The sequence below is a fragment of the Chiloscyllium plagiosum genome, chromosome 3 (assembly GCF_004010195.1).
Source record: "Chiloscyllium plagiosum isolate BGI_BamShark_2017 chromosome 3, ASM401019v2, whole genome shotgun sequence".
NCBI lineage: Eukaryota > Metazoa > Chordata > Chondrichthyes > Orectolobiformes > Hemiscylliidae > Chiloscyllium > Chiloscyllium plagiosum.
Window position 1 is genome coordinate 111,740,584 of NC_057712.1, and position 9,827 is coordinate 111,750,410.

General features: G+C 40.1%; 1 protein-coding gene across 2 annotated transcripts in view; it reads left to right on the forward strand.

The window, feature by feature from the left end:
* armc2 (armadillo repeat containing 2) overlaps nucleotides 1–9,827 on the forward strand; it is a 247,514-nt gene that overhangs the window by 9,058 nt on the left and 228,629 nt on the right. For both annotated transcript variants that reach the window (XM_043687091.1, XM_043687090.1), the window contains exon 2: nucleotides 7,688–7,972. In XM_043687091.1, the coding sequence (XP_043543026.1) occupies nucleotides 7,716–7,972 (257 nt within the window). In that variant the 5' untranslated portion in view covers nucleotides 7,688–7,715. The remainder of the gene's footprint in view (nucleotides 1–7,687; nucleotides 7,973–9,827) is intronic.

A 9,827-nucleotide genomic window follows, 5' to 3' on the forward strand; every position in this document is an offset into this window, starting at 1 on the left:
CCACCCCCATCCACCCATTGTACTCTTTGCTATCTTCCCCCACCCTCCTCCCTGACCTATCATCCCCTCCCCCACTCACCTATTGTACTCTATGCTAAGTTCTCCCCACCCCCCCCCTCCTCTCACTTATCTCTCCGCCCTTCAGGCTGTCTGCCTGTATTCCTGATGAAGGGCTTTTGCCTGAAATGTCGATTTTACTGCTCCTTGGATGCTGCCTGAACTGCTGTGCTCTTCCAGCACCACTAATCCAGTGATTGGTTTATCTACCTCCCACTCTATAACAATATACCAATCCGATAAAATCCTCTGATTAAGTTTTACCAAAAAATCAATTTTCAAAACCAGTTAGCTGTATCGATTCTCCTTCGGCCTTCTGCTTCACAGATTTCATATGAACAAGTACCATTCAGAGAGCAGTTCTGCAGGTAGTCTGTGTTTGTTGGTGCCCCTTTTCAAAATGCCTGATTTTTATTCCCCAAAATATTGGATCGTCTCATTGGTTTGATGTCATCAAAACAGTAAAATTTAAATTCGATTGGATTTTGATATCTTGGGACATAATTTAAACCGATTGGCCAAATTTGAATTTACTGTGTACAATAGCAACTCAGCTTAGGTATTTGTTTCACATCCAAATGTTACATTTTAAAATTTTTCAGCACACTCTGTGCTTGTTTATTCCTTGCCAGCTTTCACTCACTCTTAAAGGTGCAGTACACACCCACAACCTCATGACATAACATTCAAAATATACTAAATAATCAAAAGGCTAAAGTGGGGCAGGAAATAAATACAACTACTATCACTAGAGAAATGTACGAGGAAAAGTAATGAACTAAAGGCTTATGAGTCCACTGGACCTGATGGATTTCATGCTAAGATTTAAAGAAAGTCTTCCAAGAATCCTTAGATTCTGGAAAAGTCCCAGAGGATTGGACAAATGTCACTGTAACAATGTGTTCAAAAAAGGAGGGAGACAAGGGAAAAAAAACAGGGGGACTGTAGGCCAGTTAATTATTTCCAGATAACTTCTGTAATTGGAAAAATACAAACTATAATCCAATAGAGTCAACACAGCTTCATGAGGGGAAAATAATGCCCAACAAATGCTTGCCAGTTATTTGAAATTGTAACAAATAGTATAGATATAAAAGTACATCTAACATATGTATAGATTTCCAAAAGACGTTTGATGAACTACTGCACATAAGTACATAATAAGGTAAGATATGGTACTAGGGGTGGTGTACTGGCATGGTTAGAAAATTGGTTAAATAATAGAAGACAGATAGTTGGGATGAGGAGTCATTTTAGGCTGGCAACCTGTAACTAGTGAAGTACCATGGGAATCACTGCCAAGGCCACAAGTGTTTAAAGTAAGTTTGTAGATGACACAGAAATTATTGGCAAAGCAAGTAGCAAGGAAGATATAAAGAGTCTACAAAGGAATATAGATGGGTTAAGTAGGTTGGCAAAACTTAGCAGCTGGGAGTATAATGTTGGAAAATTTGAGGCTATGCACTTTGACAGGAAGAACAGAACAGCTGAATATTATTAAACTTGGAGGTAACAGTAGAAAGCTGTTGGACAGAGGAATTTAGGGGTCCTCATGCATGAATCACAAAAACTAACATCCAAGCTCAATGGATAATAGGGAAAGCAAATGCCTGTTGGCCTTTATTTCAAAATAGGGAGGACTTGCTCAAGCTCTCGCTACAAGACACTAGTCAGACTATACTTAGAATATTGTGAACAGTTTTAGTCTCCTTATCTAAGGAAAGGTATTCACCAAGTTCATTTGGGAATGGAGGGATTTTCTTAGAAGTAAAGGTTAAATGGGTTGGGCTTATATTCACTGGTGTTTAGTAGAATGAGAGGCGACATTATTGAAAAATATAAAGTTCTTAGAGGCTTGACAATGTAGATGTGGAAAGGCTGATTCCCCTTGAAATGATGTGGTTCTGGACTGAGATGGACAAAGTTAAAAACCACACAACACCAGGTTATAGTCTACAGGTTTATTTGGAAGCACTAGCTTTTGGAGTGCTGCTGATGTAGGAGCAGTGCTCTAAAAGCTAGAAATTCCAAATAAACCTGTTGGACTATAACCTGGTGTTGTGTGATTTTTAACTTTGTCCCCTTGAAGGTGAGTCTGGAACCAAAGGTTATAATCTCAGTAAGGGGTCTCTCATTTAATTAAGGCAGAGAGGAGAAGAAATTTCTTCTGTCAGAGGGGATTGAAACTGTAGAATTCTTTATCCCAGAAGGCTGTCAAGACTCGATCATTAAGTGTATTTAAGGCTTCATTAAGAAAATTAATAGTTGTGAGGACAAGGCAGAAAATTGAAGTTAAGGATTATCATAATCAGTTATGATCTCATTGATGGAGCAGACTCAATGTGTCAAACTACCTACTTCTGTACCTATATCATCTGATCCCGGGTCCATTTCCTCAAGTTCTATGGTGCTGGTGTGGCTAGCAGTTATTGCTGTCTTTCAGATCTGTCACAGGATTCACATTGGTCTGATCTTCCATCTTACCAATATCTATATTTGGCAGGTCAACCTTTGTCATTCTGGAGAGAGATAGAGAGAGAAATGGTGAAAGCTGAGCTGTTGGCAGACTCCACAAGTTCAACACAGGTTTGTTGATGTCTTTGTTAGGAAGGAGATTGTCATGATCAGCCTCAAGTTGACTAAGAGCATGGGAAGGCAAGATGGGTTGTTGGTGTTGCTGCTTGCAAGGAAGGAGCAAGAAGAGCCTTTATTGCTTTTGAATTACATCAGGAGAAGCACAGAAAAATAATATGTAGGAAGATAGGCCTGGGAAATTAGCAGCAGAGTAGGAAGACAGAGGAATGCTGTCAGATTGGAGTAGGGATTTAGAGAACAAATTACCCCAGAGGAAAAATGAAAGAATACATGATGGTGGGGTGTCACTGGTCTAGGAGAGATGAAGGGAAACAAAATGGACAAACAAACAAATTAGAAATAAAGGCATAGTGATATTGTCACTGGATTAGTAATACAATTAATACTTTGGGGGCAAATCTTCAAACTGTTGCAGATGGTGAAATTTGGCTGCAATGAAATCTGGAGTTAAAAGCAAGGCTAATGGCAATCATTTAACTACTGTTGATTATTGTATAAACCCAGCTGGTTCACTAATGTCCTGGTCTGGTCTAAATGTGACTTCAGACTCACAACACAGGACCACTTTCATGCTAAACAACAGAAGCAGAGTGCAATAGACAGGGCTAAGCAAACTCCCAACTAATGAATCAGATCTAAGGTCTATAGTCCTGGCACAGTCAAATAACTAACAGAAGGTGGAGGCTCCACCAATATCGCCATCCTCCATTCATCAGTGCAAAAGAAGAAAGGAAAATACTGCAAATTATTGAAATCTGAAACAAACACAGAAAAAGAAATAGAGTATGACTCTTTTCCAGAATTGAAAGATGCTGGAAAATCTTTCTTTTCATACTTTGGTGCCCTTCTTTCCGTCATAAAATTAGAAATGTGGAAGCATATTTGTAATTGCATGAGGTTTAGCACTATTCATGACATTTCAGGTACTGAAATAGACAGCCAGGAGGCTGGAAGAATTCAGCAAACCAGGCAGCATCAGGAGGTGGAGAAGTAGATGTTTCAGGTATAACCCTTCCTGAAGAAGGGTTAAACCCAAAATGTTGACTTCCCCACCTCCTGATTCTGCCTGACTTGCTGTGTTCTTCCAGCCTCCTGCATGTCTATTTTGGATTCAGCATCTGCTATCTTTTTGTCTCATTTCAGGTACTGAAGCAGTCCAAGTCCATATACAGTAAGACCAGGACAAACTTTTGGGCATGGGCTTGGGCTGGCATGTGGCAAATAACATTCATGTCACACAAGTCCCAGGCAATGACCAGCTCCAACGAGAGAGAAGCTGCACATCGCTCCTTGACATTCAGTGGCATTACCATTACTGAATCCCACTGTCAACATCTGGGGGTTACCATTAACTAGATACAAAACTAAACCAGTTATATAAATACTGTAGCTTCAAACATAGGTCAGAAACTAGGAATTCTGATTAGTAACTCACCCCTAGGCTCCCAAAGTCTGCTTCTGTACAAAGCACATCAGGAACATGATGGAATATTCTCCACTTGCCTGGATAAGAGCAGCTCTAACAATACTCAAAATGTCTGACACCATCTAGCCTGCTTTGTCAGTGTTATATCCACTACCTTCAACATTCAGTACTTTAACCTCCAATGCATGGTGGCAGCAATGTGTACTGTCTTCAAATATACTGCAGTAACTCATCAAGTTTCTTCTAACAGCACCTTCAAAACCCAGGACATCTATTAGCTAGAAAAGGGAGGCAGATGCATAGAAACAACACCTTCTGTAAATTCTCTTCAAAGTCACACACTGATTTGGAACTATACCTGTGCATTCATTGTTACTGAGTCAATATTGTGGAACTTCCTTCCAAACAGCATTGTGGGTGTTCCTACACCCAACCGCTCTGTGATTCAAAGGTGATAAATGCTGGTCTAGCCAGTGACACTCCTATCCCATGGATGATTTTTTTAAAAAGCCAAATGTGCGCAGACAAGGAATTATCAACTGTATTGCCACTGGTTGTGTTTTGCCATTTTTAAGATATATTTAGAGCTGCACAACATGGAAACAGACCCTTCATTCCAACTAATCCATGCTGACCAGATATCCTAAATTAATCTAGCCCCATTTACTAGAACTTAGCCCATATCTCTCTAAATCCTTCCTATTCATGTACCCACCCAGACACCTTTTAGATGTTGTAATTGTACCAGTCTCCACTTCCTCTGGCAGCTCATTCCATACATGCACCACCCTCAGCATGAAAAAGTTATCCCTTAGGTCCCTTTTATATCTTTTCTCTCGCAGCTTAAACCTATGTCCTCTAGCTTTGGATTCCCCTATCTTTGGAAAAAATCTTAGCAATTCAACCTATGTTCTTCATGATTTTCTAAATCTCTATAAGATCATCCCTTAGCCTCCGATGCTCCAGGGAAAGTAGCCCCAGCCTATTCAGCCTCTCCCTATTAGCTCAAACCCTCCAACCCACAGCAACATCCTTGTATATCTTTTCTGTTTAACAACATCTTTCCTATAGCAGGGAAACAAGAATTGAGTGCACTATTCCAAAAATGGCCTAACCAACGTCTGGTATAACCGCAACATGACATCCCAACTCTTATACTCAATGCACTGACCAATAAAGGCAAGTGTACTGAACGCCTTCCTCATTACTCAGTCTACCTGTGACTCCACCTTCAAGGAACTATGATCCTGCTGTCCAAGATCTCTTTGGTAACTCACTACAGGATCTTACCATTAAATGTGTAAGTGCTGTCCTGATTTTCCTTACCAAAATGCAACAGCTCACTTTTATCTAGATTAAACTCCATCTGCCACTCCTTGGCCCAGCTGATCAAGGTCCCTTTGTACTCTGAGATAGCTTTCTTCACTGTACACTACGGCACCAATTTTGGTGTCATCGACACACTTACTAATCATTCCTCTATATTCACATCCAAGTCATTTAAAAAAATGACAAAAAGCAGTGGACCCAGCATCAATCCTTGCTGCTCATTGCAGCTCACAGACCTCCAGTCTGAAAAACAACCCTCCACCATCACCGTCTGTCTCCAACCTTCAGACCAATTTTATATTCAAATGGCTAGCAGTCCCTGGATTCCATGAGATCTAACCTTGCTAATCAGTCTACTATGTGGAACCTTGCTGAAGTCCATTTAGACTGGAGAATAGAGGTGGAACAATAGGAAGGAACACAAAGTTAAATAGAAAGGCCTCAGAGGGACAAAGTTTACATGCAAAATTTCAACACAAGAGGGAGATTAAATTTCAAATGCTATTTATAAGGTACAGAAATGGAGTTTGCACTGATGAGTATTTCCAAAGTAACAGATGAGGAGATAGGAATAGTAATCCAAAGTCTAGGCCATTGCCCTGGGAACACAGTCTCACATCCTACCATGGCAGCTGGTAGAGTCAATTAATGAAATATAGAATTGCAAGTTAGTGTCAGAATTAAGTCTATTAATTCTGAGGCTATCATTGGTTGTCATAAAAAGAAATCAGCTTTACTAATGTCCTTTAGGGAAGAAAACTTGTTACCCTTAACTAGTTTGAGGAGAAAGTGAGGTCTGCAGATGCTGGAGATCAAAGTTGAAACTTTATTGCTGGAACAGCACAGCAGGTCAGGCAGCATCCAGGGAACAGGAAATTCGACGTTTCGGGCACAGGCCCTTCTTCAGGAATGAGCAGAGAGTGTTCAGCAGGAGAAGATAAAAGAAGATAAAATCCCTACCTTTTATCTTCTCCTGCTGAACACTCTCTGCTCATTCCTGAAGAAGGGCCTGTGCCCGAAACGTCGAATCTCCTGTTCCCTGGATGCTGCCTGACCTGCTGTGCTGTTCCAGCAATAAAGTTTCAACCCTTAACTAGTTTGGCTTGCATGTGACTTCTGATCCATAGAATGTGGTTGACTCTTAATTATCCTCTTCATTGACTTAGAAGCCACTCAGTTAAAGGTTAGTTAGGGATAGGCAACAAATGCTAGCCTTCCCAGCACTGCTCACATCCCATGAAATATATATTTTTAACAATTTAGTTGTGTTGAAATTAGATTAGATTCCCTACAGTGTGGAATTGTTGCAGAAGAAAAAAAATGTGACTCTAGAATTATTTTTTCCTTCTGCAACAATTTCTAGAACTAGAAATGGTGGGGAAATGTACTTTGGCAGGGAAAAGAGATTCAATCTTGAGTCAGGAGTGGACTGTAGCTGCCAGTAAACCAGTCAAAGATACAGCAAGATTTGGGGGATGTGCATTGGCTGATCAGAAAGCTACTTTAAAATTTTAAGCATGAGAGGCACTGCAGCTGAGTTATACCCATGATGTGGTACATTGTAGAGTGTAGTCTTCATGTCCAGAGATATCTGGAAATTTGAAAGTCAAATTTGAGGTAAGATTCCATGTACACTGAGGAATGCAAACTGTATGGTTTCAGATGGCAGTTTGAAATAATAGTTAACTTGTAATTTGGACTAATGTGTGCACCAATAAAGCTAGGAGAACTTAAACATTGTAAGAGAGGAAATTGAGGAAGAAAGAGGTATAAAGTGATGAGCTCCTGAGGGCATTGACTGTTCAGGGGCTATCTTCATACACATCTTTACCTAGAAACTGCTGTTGGCTCATTTATTACCTTCAGCTCCAAGAGCTCTGTGCAACCCGAGATTTCAGTTATGTTAAAAAACGTATAACAAAAACCAAAGAAAAGGATGTTAATTTTGCTAATCCCAATTTGCCATGAGTTTTAGTGCTGAAATAAAAATAGAAATCATTGGAACAGTACTGTTAATGTGAAATAATAAATTATCCTATGAAAATTCAATGTGTTTATCCAATAATAAGGCGGAATGATTAATAGTTAAGTTATAAATCTTAGCATAATTACAGTTCGATCCTTTGGTCATATAGGTCGCTATACTTGTAAAGGTTTAGTTTGATTTACACATTTTATTGCATGCTGAATTATCAGGAAAATTGCACTTGGGTAGATACGAAACATTCATAATTTTTTTTCACAGAAGAATAAGTTTGATGGTATTTTGTGTTTCTTTAGATAGTGTTTATTTATATCGTATCCTCATATGGAGAATTTCCTGGGCTGCTCATCTGTAATAGGAAAGATGCATTCTTCAAGGACTAAAAGGACTGTAAAAGCTGCCACCGTGATTGGAGCTTCGCCATCTCAACCAAAGACCAGTGCTGAGATCATTAGTGAGGCCCGTTCATCATTGAGAAGTTTAAAGACTCAAAGACCATTTACCCCTAAAGATGATCAGAGGAAGCTTTTTGGGTCTGCGTCTTCCCGTACACCTGATAATAGGCCTCCCTCTGCATTCAGGTAAGCACAGTAATCATTTTGATATACTTCCATGTATATCTGTAATGGTATAGGTTCACTATAGTATATGATGTGAAGATGGTGGTGTTGGACTGGGGTGGACAAAGTCAGAAGTCACATGACACCACATGAGAGCAGATACTAAAAGTGGGAGGGATTCCTGATCAGTCATGAAATTGGGGCCTCTGCCCAAATATCTAAAGCTCTAGACTACAACATGCACATAAAATTGTATGTTGCCACTGCAATTCGAGTAGCTTGCAGAGCTGGTTAGCTTAGTTTACTGGATAGCCAGTATGGGTTAAAATGGTAACAGTAGTTAGGAGTTCAATCCTGTTTCTGGCTGGGACACATTTGAGATCATCTGTGGCTTTTCTGATGGAGATCATAGTGCCATTGATTGGACTTGTCTTCAGGCAGAGAACTGAAGGAATAACAGGGAAAACATAACAAAACAACAACAAAAGGTAACCACTGTCTTCTATGCAACAAAGTACAGTAAACTTGTAAATTGAATTCCAGGGGAGCCACCCATGAATTCATGTTAAGCAGAGCTTCTTCTGAAGAAGCCCTTGTGTAACCTGATTTGTATCCAAACACGCATGTTGTCAGAACAAAACAGTTAATACACAGTGCAGTGATGCAGTAGGTATATGAAAAATGACTTGCGTTTCAATTTCACTTACACCTTAGGAGGGCCTGACCTTGTTCAGTAAAGACACTGAAAAATGTTGAGTTAGCTCTGGAAAGACTCAGTAATCTCTTTCTGCTTGGTGTGCTGTCACTGGACAAGTCTGATGTAGTCAGCCATGTTAGAAATGCAGTGAAACATATTTTCCATGATTTTTTTTTGCTGCGGCCTGTTGTGCATCAATTACCACAATCTATATTGAAGTTGACTATTTATTCAGAAATCTCACAGGCAATCAAATATTGAAACAATTATTTAAACTTTTTATTGCATGTAGCAACCAAAATAAGACCCCTCGCACAAGTAAATTCAGCCTCACAACCCATCTTGTCTATTACCTGATTAGTTGTGGAATTAAGCTATGATTCCAACCAACAGCATCTGTCTCTGCTTGCCCAGTGTTTGATCACTGTGCATTATGGTTCTCTGGAGTCGTGCTGCTCAAGAATACTGAAATTGAATTCTTATAGGATTTTCTGACTTGCTAAGTCCATCGTGCAAGATTATTTATGAGACTTCTAAAATCACCAAGTCTAGCTAGCTTCTTTACCAGGAGTGAAGGCCAGCTGCTCTCAACCTAGCTTTTCTGTTCCTTGTTACATTCCATTTAGCTGTCTGTTTGAAACCAGCCTGTCCTGCCATTAACCCCTTAAGATCGCCTGCAGAAGAATTTAATTGCCCATTTGTCACAAGGCCATTAGTTATCAAGCAGATATTACCTTCTCTGTCCCAGGAAACAGTTTGTTTACACCTTTTTTCCCTATCGATGGCCAATTGGTATGTTGCTTTTAATTTCTTTATAACAGTTTGTCCTCAACCTTTCCATCTCAGGAAACAGTTTATTCCAGAAGAGTTATTGCTGATTATTCCAATCCATGAACAGTTATTAAAGCTCTGACGTTTACAGTACCACAGGTCCAAACTCCCACAACATCTCGGTGTTTTTTGAGGCTTCTGCTAGGGAAGTAGGCACACCAACCCTACCGCTGAACACTCCAATTCCCCCTCCCACTCTGTCAAGGACATGCAGGTCCTGGAGAAAGTGAGGACTGCATATGCTGGAGATCAGAGCTGAAAAATGTGTTGCTGGAAAAGCGCAGCAGGTCAGGCAGCATCCAAGGAGGAGAATCGACGTTTCGGGCATAAGCCCTTCTTCAGGAATGA